At 45.0% G+C, this 16,541-nt stretch overlaps 1 protein-coding gene across 1 annotated transcript in view; it reads left to right on the forward strand.

The window, feature by feature from the left end:
- LOC124795072 (pinin-like) overlaps window positions 1-16,541 on the forward strand; it is a 374,148-nt gene that overhangs the window by 343,065 nt on the left and 14,542 nt on the right. Inside the window, exon 2 of the mRNA XM_047258884.1 lies at window positions 7,567-7,812. Within this exon, the coding sequence (XP_047114840.1) occupies window positions 7,567-7,812 (246 nt within the window). The remainder of the gene's footprint in view (window positions 1-7,566; window positions 7,813-16,541) is intronic.

Raw genomic sequence — 16,541 nt, forward strand, 5'->3', positions numbered from 1 at the left:
TTTATTCAGATTCACTCGCTGCTTTAATACTTGACTATGAATTACTATAGATTCTTGAAGAGCTCCTAGAAGCCATCTTTCGGCTTGTCCAACACTCCGCCATTTCCTGGAGCACTGTCTGTCCTCTTAAGCGTCCAAATTCTCCGTACCAGGAACTATCAATTACTGGTCACTTGCTCGTTTTCTCTGCATTTGAGCGCACGTGGAGTGGCCACACGTCGTCCTCGTCTAAATGGTTCAAATGTCTCTGAGCACTATGGGACTTAATTTCTGCGGTCATCAGTCCCCTAGAACTTAGAGCTACTTAAACTTAACTAACCTTAGGACATTACAGACATCCATGTCCGAGGCAGGATTCAAATCTGCGACCGTAGTGGTCGCGCGGTTCCAGACTGTAGCGCCTGGAACCGCTCGGCCACCCCGGCCGGCCGTCCTCGTCTCCCCGATTCGCATCCAGCCAAGCAAGCAAATTCAACTCCCCTCAGAACCAGCCTAACTCGCCCAAGTACGCATAACGCTGCTGATCTTTCAATATGGGCAGCTCGTTCTTTGTCTTCCGTTCTTACAGTTCTCTCTGAGATCTTCCACAAAGTACCGGGTGGTTATAATTGAACTTTCCCTATTTAACAGGTTATAAAACGGACACTAATTACCTTACGAGTGCCAGACTTGGTAGCATTAATGTCCAGATTATAGGGTGCATGATTTCCATGTGTCACAGCGTGACCGTCCAGTTCCAACAATGGCCACCAGGTGCCGTGATCTGTCATTGTGATTCATAGTCTCACACACCTGATCAGTCGCAGAGCACTTGTTGACGTGTCAACACGAGCTTGAACAAACGGAGCAGGGCATTTCGCCGGATGAAGGGATTACGGAAGGGTCCTCTTTCTCCACCTACTGTGCGGAGCATGATGAAGAAGTCCGAATCAGCTGGAGAACTGGGCGTCGCTCTGGGAAGAGGCCGATGGCCGGTTGCACCACAGCTGGCTGATGAAATCGCTGTCGCTATGGCAGACAACGCTGCACGCACTTCCTGATTACCAGGCAGTGCGCGTGCTGTGTCACGACAGTTGAGCATAGCGTGGTCCACTGTACGGAAGGTGCTTCATACGATTCTCACATGGTATCCATACAAGATCCATATCGTACAGCAGCTTGCACCACAGGACGCACAACGATGTATTGACTTCGCTCTCCATTTTCTCGCAAGGATTGAAATTGACAAGGGCTGGGCCCTAGACCATCCTATGAACAGACGAAGCTCATTTTTCTCTGACGGATGAGGTTATCACTCAGAACTTCTGAGTGTAGGGTCTTCACCTCCAGTAACTGTGCATGAAGTTCCTCTGTATTGTGAACGTGTCACCGTATGGTGTTGCTTCACGGCTATGTTCACCATTGGTCCATTCTTTTTCAACAGGTTGGCGCTCAAGGGCCAAAGACTTGCAGTGTGGCTGGCCAGCATTACTGCGACATGTTTCGCCAGTATGTCATACCCGCCCTACAGGAAGAGACGCATTGAAATCAACGGTTTTCGTGCAAGATGTGACCCCAGCGTACATCGCTTGTGAAGTTCATCTGCTTCTCCTAAACACATTTGGAAAATGTCGAATTATCAGCCGATCGTTTGCAAATGCTTGGCCGGCACGATCACGTTATCTCACTCCTTGTGATTTGTTTGTGAGGCTACCTGAAGGATGGGGTTTACCAGGGGAACATTCACACATATGCTGATCTGAAGCGCAGCATATCAAGACAGGTAGCTAGCGTACCTAGAGACATGCTCTGTTCTGCTGTGCAGAATGCAGTCCTGCGGTTTCAGACTCTTCTGGTTACTTACGGACGCCATATTGCGTCCCTTTTGTAGCAGTAATGGTAACTGTGTGTAATGGTACGATGTACCGTAGCAGCACATTAAAAACTTTTCAACTGGCTTGATTCTTCATTGTTTCTCTTCCCCAAGTCCTTGACATTAACGCTACCACGTTTGGTACTTGTAAACGTAATTAGTTCCCGTGTTATAACGTGTTAAATAGAGAAAGTTTAACAACTCGGTATTAACAACCCGCCATTAGGGCTCCTATTACATTTCCTCGGCGTAACTTTCGTTTTTGTAGGGCTTTCGCCGTTGAGTATAACATACTTTCTTCTATTAGTCTGACACTCGTAGAGCACATCACATATTTGCGAAGATACTACGTATAGGTTAGTTGTCGAGCTGTGACACCATGTCTCTGGCAATCGGTATCAGGAAGGCTTGTCGAGAGTACGCCGTGGTGCTGGTGATCTGTGACAGTGTGGAAGTCGAGCGGCGTTGGCTCGTGCACGGTCTCGGTCGGTAGTTCGCATATGAACAGGGAAGGAAACACGTGGACCGCTGCAGTGGTTTGGGCAGCTGCCGGCCTGTGTATTGAAGTTGTCGCCGCGACCACTGAACACGGAGGGTAGTCCTTAGCTACGCACACGGAGTGCAGGCTGTTGTTTGTCTGCCAGTGCTCTGCGTCATGCACGGAGGACAGGAGTCACGTGGGTGTTGGGGAGCGACAGGCATCAGGAACATATAACACTACCGCCCGCTACTGTCATTCTATAACCTAAAGCTGGAGGCAGTTCGTATAATGAAATTATTTTTATTAAAGCAATTACAGTATAAAGAAGAAGAGCAGTGTTACCCTCTGAAGGGAATTTTGTTGTGTTGACCGTGATGTACCTAACGGAGGTGGCTTATCAGGAGTGAAAGTCAGAATTACGTAAATATTTAAACAGTAACAAGCAATAATTTACCTATCCATAGTGTTCAAATAATAATAAAAACGGTCGCCAGCCTAATCAGGCATAAGAATGAGTAACATTCTTATTCAAGAAACTGAAAGTAAGTAACTTCAATGGGCAAACACAGCCTATACTTTGTCACACGAGAGTGCAATGAACACTGGCACCTGCATATGTTAACATTAAGGTTGAAGCTGACAGCTAGAGCAGAACAAACTATTTGCATAAATATAAGAGGTAACGATACACACTGTTGCCTTCAGGGCTTAGTCAAACTGAGTGGTCTCAATAATATTACTATTAATAATCACTGTAGACTCATAAAGTGGACATAGGTTCAGCATTACTTTTCAAACATTTTTCTATCTGACAAAAAATTTTAAATGTAGTTCATTGCAAAAATTATGAACTGGGCATAGGTTAAGTCTCCCTCAGATAAATACTTTTCTATTTAGAATGAAAGGTAAATGTATTTCACTAACAAACATTTTCTCACTGACCTTTGAATAAAAGAAGTTACTGTTTTCATAGATAGTGGTCTTTCTATTAATTGTTATTTATCATGAGCATAAAGGATAAACTGTGGATCCTGTTACACTACTAATATGCACTTTGAATACACAAGAGAAACAAGTGCTTAGCAAGCATGAGTATATAACTTTCCACAACTGCAGCTTTCAACTTTTACTACAGTGAGACACAAAATTGACATATTTGTAAGATACTGACTCATCTTTCGCGATTTACAACAGTCAGCAATATGATCATTTACTAAGCAAAACTTTATAAGCCTTAGTTTTAAGAACTTTTATTTTTTAAGGTGACAGCAAACTATTGTAATACCTGTTTGTACTACTTTATTACTTTAAATTCTATTTTTCACTTTAGTTCTTTTAGCAAGCGCACAAACTTTTAACAGCCAGTTTTAATTGCAAAATTACTTTCAGCAAACATTATTTACTTTAGCTCACTCTCTTGCCGCATTAACTTTCTTTTTACTATGTTCAAGAGGCATTAATTAGTAAAACTCGGGGCTTTAATGTTCTTCCAATAAGGACACTCGGTAATCACTTTAGCATGGGAAGGATCCTAAGTGGAATGTGACAGAGGATAGATCAAGGTAGGTTTTCATAAATAGTCTTTTTGTTTACCTTATAACTGAAAACAAATAAATCATCCACATGAGCTGATCCTTCACTGTACATTACTACAATTCCCTGGTTCCTTTTCAGTGATTGCGCAACGTGGTGGCGAGTGCATGTCGGTGGGTGGATTTTCAGGCGGAAATGCTTGACTCTGTCATTTCTTGGTGGCGGCAATAGATACCAATTCCAGAAGAGTTCCAGCTCTTTATCGATCCATCCGAGACATTGGAAAGCGGCATGAAAAGCCTCTCTCAGCTCCAGCACAATACACAGCTTTTACATGAGCAGTTGACAGTTTGGTAGCTCGTCCCCGACTGACTCTTGGTTCCGCCTTTCTATCCATACCGCCCGCATCTCGTGGTCGTGCGGTAGCGTTCTCGCTTCCCACGCCCGGGTTCCCGGGTTCGATTCCCGGCGGGGTCTGGGATTTTCTCTGCCTCGTGATGGCTAGGGGACTGATGACCATAGATGTTAAATCCCATAGTGCTCAGAGCCATTTGAACCATTTTCTATCCATACCCACCACATTTTGCGCGCGCACACAGTTCCGTTCCCGAGGGGAAACACAACACCTTCTACTTACAAAATAACTAAGTACCCTAAGTGAAGATCAGTCTTTACACAACAGCAAGTAGTTACTTCAAACACAACATATCGTTTTCACATATTGGTATTTCTATAAAAAATTATTTAAGGAAAATTACAATTACATACATTAAGTTTTGTTACCTCCAAATGAGACAAAGAATTTAAATGATGATACACTACATTGCATAGAATCAAACCATGACATCAAAGTTTTTACAAATTAAAGAATAAACACTCTCATGGTATCGATTCAATCCAACAACATTTACAGAAACTCAACGGTATAACATTAAATAAAACAAAAGGCAAAATAAATCAGTACAGCATTAGAGCTATGGTGTTACAACAGACTGTCGGCCTACCGTTACCTCGATGCTGTATTGTACCGAATATCGCACACAGATACACAGATGATCACTGTGGATGCGCCAGCAGTGGATGTAAGCTGTCAGTTTGCCATCTTCTCCTGCTGTATGTCTGGATAACGGCATCCCAGCGGCATTAGCATGGTGCTCAGCTGAGGCTGATAAAGGTTGCCATGAGTGTGAGTGACGTTGTTCTGTCGGCCATTATGATTTGTACAGCTTTGTTTGTTTTATTTTTCTTCCCTTTTTTTTGGAGGGGGGTGGGGTGGGGTGGGGAGGGAGGTGGGTGTCATTAATTGGGGTGGTATTGCCAGCTGCATGTCAGTGCCTTGTTAAACTGTGTGTGCCAGAATGAGATATTCATATCAGCGTACATTCCGCTGCAGAGTGAAAATTTCATTCTGGAAACACCCCACAGGCTGTGGCTAAGCCATGTCTCCGCAATATTCATTCTTCCGGGAGTACTAGCTCTGCAAGGTTCGTAGAAGAGCTCCTGTGAAGTTCGGAAGGTAGGAGGCAAACTATTGGCAGAATTGAAGTTGTGAGGACGGGTTGTGAGTCGTGATTGGATATCTCAGATGCTAGAGTACTTTCCTGCGAAAGGAAAAGGTCCCGAGTTCGATTACCGGTCCGGCACGCAGTTTTAATCTGTGTGTGCCTCGTTGGTCTCTTTCATAAGTCAGAAGGCCTGTCATGACATGTCAAGTTTCGTACTTTCATTCCAGTTTGTTAAAATTAGTGTTGTGTGTAGGTTGTCGTGTATTTACGTATGCAATTAAGTGCTGCAGAGAACTATCATGTGTTACTGGGACGCAAGGTTTTCCACATGCCTTAAGTTAGTTGACGTAAATGCTATTTATGTTAATTTGTGGATTTTTCTGTGAAAATGTTAATTGCAGAATTTGTGCCAAAGTGTGCAAGCATTTAGCTGTGTCCCGACTGAACTGGTGAACACGCCGTGAATGTTCTTATGTAAAGTTTTGCGTGAATACCCACTTTAAGGCATTTTGCTGAAATATTGGTCTTAATATTATGAGTTTTAGCATTGAGCATTAGCACTCAGTGTATCACATTTCGTGTGTCACCGTGCTTTGATGACAGGTATATGTCTCTGCATCTTATTTGTTGTTTTAATGTAATGCGCATGAGAAATTACAGACTTACATTTTCATATCAATTATAAGGTAGAAGATTTGTTGTCTCACAGTCAAACGCAATACACTGAAGCTCCAAAGAAACTGATATAGGCATGCGTATTCAAATACAAAGATGTGTAAACAGGCAATAGACGGTGCTGCGGTCGACAAAGCCTATATAAGACATCAAGTGTCCGGTGCTGTTGTCAGATCGGTTACTGCTGCTACAATGGTGGGTTTTCAAGATGTAAGTGAGTTTGAACGTGGTGTTATAGTCTGCACATGAGCGATGGGACACAGCGTCTCCGAGGTACCGGTGAAGAGTTTTCCCGTACGACTATTTCAGGAGTGCACCGTGAATATCATTAATCCGGTCAAACATCAAATCTCCGACGTCGCTGCGGCCGGGAAAAGATCCGACAAGAACGAGAGCAACGACGACTCAAGAGAATCGTTCGTGGCAGAAGTGCAACCTTTCCGCAAGTTGCTGCAGGTATCAGTGCTGGGCCATCAACAAGTGTCAGATTGCGAACCATTCAACGAAACATCATCGATATGAATTTCGGAGCCGCTGTCCCACTCGTGTACCCTTGATGACTACACGACACAAAACTTTACGCCTCGCCTGGGACCATCAACACTGGCATTCGACTGTTGATGACTGGAAACATGTTGTCTGGTCTGACGAATCTATTTTCAAATTGTATTGAATGGATGGACGTGTATGGGCATGGAGACAACCTTACGAACCCATGAACCCTGCATGTCAGCATGAGACTGTTCAAGCTGGTGGATGGTCTGTAATGATGTGGGGCGTGAGTAGGTGGCTTGATGTAGGACGCCTGATACCTCTAGACACTACTCTCACAGGTGGCATGCACATAAGAATCCTGTCTGATCACCAGCATCCATTCATGTCCATTGTGCATTCCGATAGACTTGGGAAATTCCAGCAGGAGAATGCTACAGAGTGGCTCCAGGAACACTCTTCTGAGTTTAAACACTTCCACTGGCCACCAAACTCGCCAGACATGAACATTATTGAGCATACGTGGGATGCATTTCAACGTGCTGTTCAGAAGACATCTCCACCGCCTCGTACTCTTACGGATTTATGGACAGCCCCGCAGAATTCATTGTGTCCAGCACAACTTGAGACATTAGTGGAGTTCGTGCCACGTCGTGTTGCGATACTTCTGCGTACTCGCGGGGGCCCTACACTATATTACGCAAGTGTACAAGTTTCCTTGACTCTTCAGAGTAAGTAAAATTCAAGATATAACTGTTGGGATCAGCCAGCGTGAATTCTCTCTAGCAGTAAAGTGTAAAGTTCACTCTCGGTTCCTTTTAATAAACGATTAATTTAAATTTGTCCAGTAAATCCACCAGCACCTTATACTCCCCCAGTCCGTCGCTTCCTGCCATTCCAAAATTGTTGGATAGACGGAATCTACGGTCGTATCTGCAACTGTTGTTCGCTAAATATTGTGCACGAATAAAGCCAATAGCGTTGCACGCATGTGGCAGTCAGTGGCTCAGGACACGGTATATCTTCAGATTTCAGGACTGTGAAGCCATCTGGGTGTCAGCTGATAGCGGCGGAGCTGGCTCGGAAGGGTCAGTTGACTGGGCTGATCAGAGACGTGGGAGCCGACGTCGTGCAGTCCTGCTGCGAGCGCAACATCGTCTTCATCGTGCTGCTCGTCGTGCTCGTCACGGTCTGCGGAATCTCCTTGAGCCTGGTGGTCGGGTACAGGCGCAACGCGTCACCAAGCAGACCCAGTGTCGATACTACGGTAAAAGGTGAGCTCCGAGTGCCTTATACTGACTTTATTTCCTTACTGTATCGAACAAGTTGTCAAAACAAAACTTTACACCGCGTCGCAGTGTAAGCTCACTGGACAAAAATATTAGTGAACCTGTTGGGTGTCGGCTGAGGTGGGAGCATAACTCCTAGGACGCCAGAAAATTTTGGTGCACAACAGAATGAGGAATCACCCCAAATAATGATGGAGATTAATCATAAACAAAGACACTGTCACATAATGGAAAACGTCTTATTTAAATGAATATTAATCCGGGTGACCAAATCAAACACGAAACAAATGGGTACCAACCACTCACGTAGGTATGGAAATGAGAGGATGGCTCCTCCAGTCATGAATGGAAACAAATGGACTCCATAACAACCCGTTATATTGGATTTGAACTTGAAAATAACTACTGACATCTTAAACAGAACCATTGACAATTGGACAAGGGAATACAACTCAAAGTAGAACCTCGGCACAGGTTGATGCTGAGAATAAAATATAATTACGTTAATAATGCGTGGATATGGCCAGTGACTGCAAATATTGTTAATTAAATGTGCCGGCCGCGGTGGTCTAGCGGTTCTGGCGCTGCAGTCCGGAACCGCGGGACTGCTACGGTCGCAGGTTCGAATCCTGCCTCGGGCATGGGTGTGTGTGATGTCCTTAGGTTAGTTAGGTTTAAGTAGTTGTAAGTTCTAGGGGACTTATGACCTGCGATGTTGAGTCCCATAGTGCTCAGAGCCACTTGAACTTGAATTAAATGTGGAAAGTTCACAGAAATATAGGAGTGTACCTCATAAGATTTCCAAACTGAACTTTGAGAGGAGCACGGTGCATTTGTGACTTTAACCACACGTACTGAGCGCCTGAAGCGAGCGAATTAGTCTAGTCTGGGTGCCTATTCTGTATCTTTCCGCCATTGCGCCGATCGTTTCGGTACTTAAGAGCACCGAACGGTCTAGTACTCGAGTTGGAGTCCTTGCGTTATTCAGTATGCATTTCGGTGACGATACCGTTCGGGTCTAGAGAACCGAAGCGCTGTTGTCGGTTCGTGTCGCGCAAGCCAACCAAAAGCCAGCGGCCGCAGATCCGCGAGTACGCTCTGCAGCGCGCACAGCTCCACTAACACAAAGCAGCTAGCAGACGACACAGGCGTGCTATCCCCCATCACTTACGTGATCTGGGGTGCTATTCTTCCAAGTACCGAAAATTGCGTTTGCGCATGACGCCGCATTCCATCGAGCTGAAGTGCCCGCCTTCATCGCCCTTGCCTCCTCCTCAGGCGCAGTATATCCATTTCCATGATACTCGGCTGAAATGCATAAAATTTTTTACAGTTTCTCTGACCGCATGTTTCCATGCATGCATAATAACGATAGCGTATTTGACTGTATTCGGCAGACTGTCGTAAACGACGCATTATGTCATCTTATTCTCTTTCACACTGACATCGTGTTTTGGATTTTACGTTTCGGAAAATGAGTTAGGAGTAGTGTGTAGTACCACATTGTACTAATACATCTATAAAAACGCCCGAAAAATTGATTCTGAGAGTTTCAAAGAATAAGAAGATAAACAGAATGTTATAACTCGCACCTAGAGATCCAAATGATTAAGGAGCCCACTTCCCTATATGATACGTCAACGATTTGGGCGTTAAAAAAGAAATTGAAAAAAAAACGCATTTTCGAGAGCTCCTGCAGTTTGTAGAAGTTTACAACATGCATCTCATGAATGAAAATGTTTCGTATATGGTGCTACAGTCTAAATATTACGGCAGAGATCTTTCATCTCTGTCTACTGTGGTTGAGGATTCCATCGCAGATAAATACTTGTTACAAGCAATAGTATGAAGATGACTGCTGATAATTACATTCTCAGTAATTTAAGTTGCACTCTTAGACTCCTGTCTAACCGCATACTCGGAAATCGCTACATATCCCGAAAAAATGGTGAATTATTTCCGACAAGAAAAAATATAAAGGTGACTGTCGGTTGATTCACACAAAGCAATTTCATCTCCAACAATTTCATATTTCGTATTTTAAACACACATAAATCACGAAATCATTACTGAGGAAGTGAACTCTTTCGTGCAGAAAAATCTTAACACGAATAACAATGTCTCAGAATGTGTTGCATATATGAAGAGGAAAAAAAAATTTGTATCTATCCATGCGGGAACCAATGACCTTTCGCACCGCTTTCCCGCGCGCTAACCACTTGGCGATGCCGAACACCGGTAACGCAGGGCTCAATTCTTGTATTATTACGTAGAGGAACGTAGGCTGACTTTCATGCCAAACGGTGCTGCTTAAGTCATAAATGCGTGATAGTTTGGAAGGTTTCCAATATCAGGCTTCACATAATTGCTTTGCATTGTTACTTGAAAGTTGTAAACACCTTTCGATAGTTACTAACTAAACCACATGTGGGAAAAAATACATGAAGTCACTAGTAACGTCAGTTGACACTCATGTAATATACCTAAGCAGAGCCGATGTCTTGATATTAATGATCTTTAAACTCTTATTTGCATAAAAATAATATGTATTTTGAGAGAAGATTGACCGAAAACTTTTTTTGGATGGAATCACTCACAGTAACAACCTAACCTGACCATATTTCTAACAAAGGAAAATAGTCTATTATGAACTCACTTTCCAACCAGATGCGTCCTCTGGTGATTCTTTAGTAACACAATCACTAAATCCAAAGCTAAAACCGCTAAATATGTTTAAAATAACAAATTATAGGTGTACAGAAACCACAGCTCACCGATCGACAGGGCCAGACCGAAATCCAAAACCTCTCGGTACAATTGTCGTAAAGTCGGTGGGAGGACCGTTCGGTAACAAGTCTCAGAAGCTTACTGAATAGGCTATTTCGATAAAGAACCGAAAATGACGTCACTACCCAGACTAACCTACTACACCGATTGGTATGAACGATACAGAATAGGGCCCCAGAACTGGAAATCGCCTCCCAGTGAGCACGGAGATTCAGATTTCCAACGAATGAAAAATACGTAAGAGCGTTAAACAATTTCCAACTCTTTTCTATCTCATTATTCGTCAGCTAATAGCTAAAAAGTGGACAGCCGGAGCCACGAAGCTTCCCCACTCAATAACGCAATTGTGAAATTGACAAATAGGCAACTCTGCATGTAGCCAGAGCTTGAAAGCACGAGCTGTCCAGAGAAACACCCAATAATCCAATTAGAAGATAGTATTCTGAAAGTTTAAACTGGACGTTACTCTGAGACATCGTAGCAAACATTCACATGGCCTGAGGAAAGCCACACTTGCCTAGAGATCTCACATCTGTCTAAAAGGCTTCTACAAAGAATTCCATGTTCCCAGGAACAGAGGAACCCGCGTTGCACAACCCTCTTTGGGAGCGAGCTGGGGGAAAGACAAGGCCAGCCTCGCCACCTGTGGACGGGTCTCTGCCCGGAGCTAAACGTTTTCTAACGGCAGATTCCTCTTAAAAGGTCACTTATCTCACGCAACCTCTGAAATCAAGTAGTGGACAGGTTCAGAGAAAGATGGCCATTTTATCAACCTCTGGAGGTATCGTAATCCCACTGCATTCGCTAGCTACTTAATTGTGGGATTGTTGATTGCTACAGTCTACCTCATGTCGCATACATTTTCTATGCATTGAGATCGGGTGACTTAGCTGGCCAGTCTAAGTGCGATAGGGGGCCTAAATATCTGACAAACAAGGAAAAAATACATGCCACCCTGAGAACTCAGTTCTTGGAAGATGAGAGTTCACAGCACACTCATCATGAGGAAGTGGAAGACAGGGGATCACATGGCGACTGAGTAGAAACAAACATCTCGGCTCATGTTCACAGTATCCTTAGTGAGTGGGCCCAACCAGTCGTACGAAAAACGCCCCTAAAACAACACAGAACAACCTCCACCTTGAACTGCATCCTCCACACACTTTGGTTTAAACGCCTCATTGGGGCGTTAGTGCAGTCGACGGTTTGTATAATTTAATAAGAGGCAAAACAGCGACGCATCGGGTCATACAACGCTACACCATTCAGTTGCTGTCCAGTTTATGTGCTGTCTGGCACACTGACATACAGCTTTGTCTGCCACTATAAACAAAGACCTTTCTCCCAGTATCTAACTCCACACGTACCTTAGCATGCAGTTCGGTTCGGAAAGTATGAAACTGTTTTAGGTACTTCACCATTCACTGACCAGCAAATTTGTCGAGTTTAAATCGAGTGTCTTTGCCTAATTGTGCCCTCGTCTCCAACCCCTGTCGGTTAGAAACAGACACATCAAAAAAAGTTTTGAATCATCTCGGTTCCGAGAGTTCTGGAACCTGTTCAGAAAACTGGAATAGACACCAACATAAACATCATTTCCGCCCTTTTTATTGTTCATGAAAACCACACATTGCTTGTACCACCAAACAGCGAAATCTTCAGAGGTTGTGGTCCAGACTGCTGTACACATCTGTACGTCTAATACCCAGTAGCACGTCCTCTTGCATTGATGCTTGCCTGTATTCGTCACGGCATACTATGAACGAGTTCATCAAGCCACTGTTGTCCCAGATTGTCCCACTCCTCAATGGCGATTTGGCGTAGATCGTTCAGAGTGGTTGATCGGTCACCTCGTCCATAAACAACCCTTTTCCATCTATCCCAGAACTCATTTCTGGAGAACATGCTGGCCACTCTAGTCGAGCGATGTTATTATCCTGAAGAAAGTCATTCACAAGATGTGTACGGTGGGGACACGAATTGTCGTCCATGACGACGAATGCCCCGCCAATATGCTGTCGATATGGTTGTACTATCGGTCGGAGGATGGCATTCACGTATCGTACAGTCGTTACCGCGCCTTCCATGACCACCAGCGGCGTACGTTGGCCCCACATATTGCCACCCAAAAACTGCAGGCAATCCCCACTTTGCTGCACCCGCTGGTCAGTGTGTGTAAGGCGTTCGTCCTGATCGGGTTGCATCCAAACACGTCTCCAACGTTTGTGTGGTTGAAGGCATATGCGACACTCATCGGTGAAGAGAACGTGATGCCAGTCCTGAGCGGTCCATTCGGCATGTTGTTGGGTCCATCTGTACCACTTTGCACTGTGTCATGGTTGCAACGATTGACCTCGCCATGGACGTTGGAGTGAAGCTGCGCATCATGCAGCCTATTGCGCACAGTGTGAAATGTAAGACAACATCCTGAGCCTGCATGAAAAGCATTATTCAACATGGTGCCGTTGCTGTCAGGGTTCCTCAGAGCCATAATCCAAAGGTAGCGGTCATCCACCGCAGTAGTAGTCCTTGGGCGGCCTGAGCGCGGCATGTCATCGACAGTTCCCGTCTCTCTGTATCTCCTCCATGTCCGAACAACATCGCTTTGGTTCACTCCGAGACGCCTGGACACTTCCCTCGTCGAGAGTCCTTCCTGGCACAAAGTAACAATGCGGACGCGATCGAACCGCGGTATTGACTGTCAGGGCATCGTTGAACCATAGACAACACGAGCCGTGTACCTCCTTCCTGGCGAAATGACGGGAACTGATCTGCTGTCGGATCCCCTCCGTCTAATAGGCGCTGCTCACGTATTGTTGTTCACATCTTTGTGTGGTTTTAGTGACATCTCTGAACAGTGAAAGGGACTGTGTCTGTGATACAATATCCACAGTCAACGTCTATCTTCAGGAGTTCTGGGAACAGAGGTGATGAAAAACTGTTTTTGATGTGTGTATTTTACGACCACTGTTCTCAGGCCATGTTGCGTGCCCGCGAGTGGTACACCACTCGTTGCACACATGTGGTACAGTCTGTGCTGAGACACCAGCAAAACTGACAGTTTTGTGCATGGTGTGACTAGGGGCACTTCCGTAAACGACAGCTCCTTTCTGCCACTCTGTAGCGTGTCCAATCAGTCCATCTTACAGCAATGGTTCGACCCAACCGACTAGTTCTCTACTATCCACAGGGCACCAAAGTGACCTATGTGATCATTTAAGGGGGTGACTAAGCTTTTTGTCCACTGAGCTTGAGTTGTTATAGTGGAACACAATGTGATAAGAAAAACCGTCTCTATGCCACATACTGCCGGCGTTTATCCGTTACGGGAGATTTTCGTGAGTAATTCACTTATGATTTTTCTTTTTCTTTTCGAAGCCCAAATTCTATTCGGCATCCTCCATTATGGTCTTCTTCTATTGTTCCCATGCGTCACTGCTTTTTTCTTTGTTGTACTATATTCTCGAATTCCTGTTTTTGTATGTTGATGAGTTCTTCTACAGGATGTTTCAAAATGACGTTTTGAAATTCTGGGGACAAGTTCTTCATCTACATCATCTACATGGATACTCTGCAAATCACATTTAAGTGTCTGGCAGAGGGTTCATCGAACCACCTTTACAATTTTCTATTATTCCAATCTCGTATAGCGCGCGGAAAGAATGAACACCTATATTTTTCCGTACGAGCTCTGATTTCCTTATTTTATCGTGGTGATCGTTCCTTCCTGTATAGGTCGGTGTCAACAAAATATTTTCACATTCGGAGGATAAAGTTGATGATTGGAATTTAGTGAGAAGATTTCGTCGCAACGAAAAACGCCTTTCTTTTAATGATGTCCAGCCCAAATCCTTTATAATTTCTGTCACACTCTCTCCCATATTTCGTAATACAAAACGTGCAGCCTTTCTTTGAACTTTTTTGACGTACTTCGTCATTCCTTTCTGGTACGGATCCCACACCGCGTAGCACTATTCTAAAAGAGGACGGACAAGCGTAGTGTACGCAGTCTCCTTAGTGGGCCAGTTACATTTTCTAAGTGTCCTGCCAGTAAAACGCAGTCTTTGGTTTGCCTTCCCCACAACATTTTCTATTTGTTCCTTCCAATTTAAGTTGTTCGTAGTTGTAATACCTAGGCCTTTAAACGTGCTGTTCAGAAGAGATCTCCACCCCTCGTTCTCTTACGGACAAAATGACAGCCGTGCAGGATTCATGGTATCAATACCCTCCTACTTCAGATATTAGTCGAGTCCATGCCACGTCGTGTTGCGGCACTTGTGCGTGCTCGCGGGGGCCCTACACGATATTAGGCACCAGTTTCTTTGGTTCTTCAGTGTAGTATGCGTTTGCGCGCGCACCTTCTGCGACGAAGCCTGCTTTCATTTGGATGGGTTCGTCAATGAGCAAAATTGGCGCATTTTGGGGACTGAGAGAACGCATTTGGCTATCGCGACGTCTCTTCACCCTCAACGGGTGACTGTGTGGTATGCAATGCCCAGTCACGAAATAATCGGTCCGATTTTCCGTGATAGTACGGTGACTACCGAACGGTACGTGAAGGCTTCAGTTGAAACTTTCGGGCTGAGAGGCCGTGGTCGATGTATAAAATTTCCACCTAACGTTTCGCCTCCATCTGCGGGAGACATCTTCTGTCTCCAGCAGATGATGGGGACGAAACGTTAGGTGGAAATTTTATGCATAGACCACGGCCTCTCAGCCCGGAGGATTCAATTGAAGACAACACCGACCGTGAAAGCCTACATTGTGTGGTACGTGAAGATTTCGGAACATGATTGCATTCCCATTGTCCAAAGCGACCCTGATTCCGACAAGATGTGGTTCATTGACGGAGCTCGAAACCATCGAAGCAGGAGAGTGTTGATGTCCTGGAGGAGTTCTCTGGGGACCGCATGCTGGTTCTGGGATACCAAGACGCCACTGGCTTAGGCCTCGATTGGCCGCCGTATACTCCGGATCTGAACGAAGGCGACTCCTCTTTATGGGGATATACGAGGTGCATTCAAGTTCTAAGGCCTCCGATTTTTTTTTCTAATTAACTACTCACCCGAAATCGATGAAACTGGCGTTACTTCTTGACCTAATCGCCCTGCAGACGCACACATTTTTCACAACGCTGACGCCATGATTCCATGGCAGCGGCGAAGGCTTCTTTAGGAGTCTGTTTTGACCACTGGAAAATCGCTGAGGCAATAGCAGCACGGCTGGTGAATGTGCGGCCACGGAGAGTGTCTTCCATTGTTGGAAAAAGCGAAAAGTCACTAGCCGGCCGGTGTGGCCGTGCGGTTCTAGGCGCTTCAGTCTGGAACCGCGTGACCGCTACGGTCGCAGGTTCGAATCCTGCCACGGGCATGGATGTGTGTGATGTCCTTAGGTTAGTTAGGTTTAATTAGTTCTAAGTTCTAGGCGACTGATGACCTCAGAAGTTAAGTCGCATAGTGCTCAGAGCCATTTGACCCATTTGAACCAAAAGTCACTAGGAGCCAGGTCAGGTGAGTGGGGAGCATGAGGAATCACTTCAAAGTTCTTATCACGAAGAAACTGTTGCGTAACGTTAGCTCGATGTGCGGGTGCGTTGGCTTGGTGAAACAGCACACACGCAGCCCTTCCCGGACGTTTTTGTTGCAGTGCAGGAAGGAATTTGTTCTTCAAAACATTTTCGAAGGATGCACCTGTTACCGTAGTGCCCTTTGGAACGCAGTGGGTAAGGATTACGCCCTCGCTGTCCCAGAACTTGGACACCATCATTTTTTCAGCGCTGGCGGTTACCCAAAATTTTTTTGGTGGCAGTGAATCTGTGTGCTTCCATTGAGCTGACTGGCGCTTTGTTTCTGGATTGAAAAATGGCATCCAAGTCTCATCCATTGTCACAACCGACGAAAAGAAAGTCCCATTCATGCTGTCGTTGC

The sequence above is a fragment of the Schistocerca piceifrons genome, chromosome 4 (assembly GCF_021461385.2).
Source record: "Schistocerca piceifrons isolate TAMUIC-IGC-003096 chromosome 4, iqSchPice1.1, whole genome shotgun sequence".
In the NCBI taxonomy this organism is placed as follows: domain Eukaryota; kingdom Metazoa; phylum Arthropoda; class Insecta; order Orthoptera; family Acrididae; genus Schistocerca; species Schistocerca piceifrons.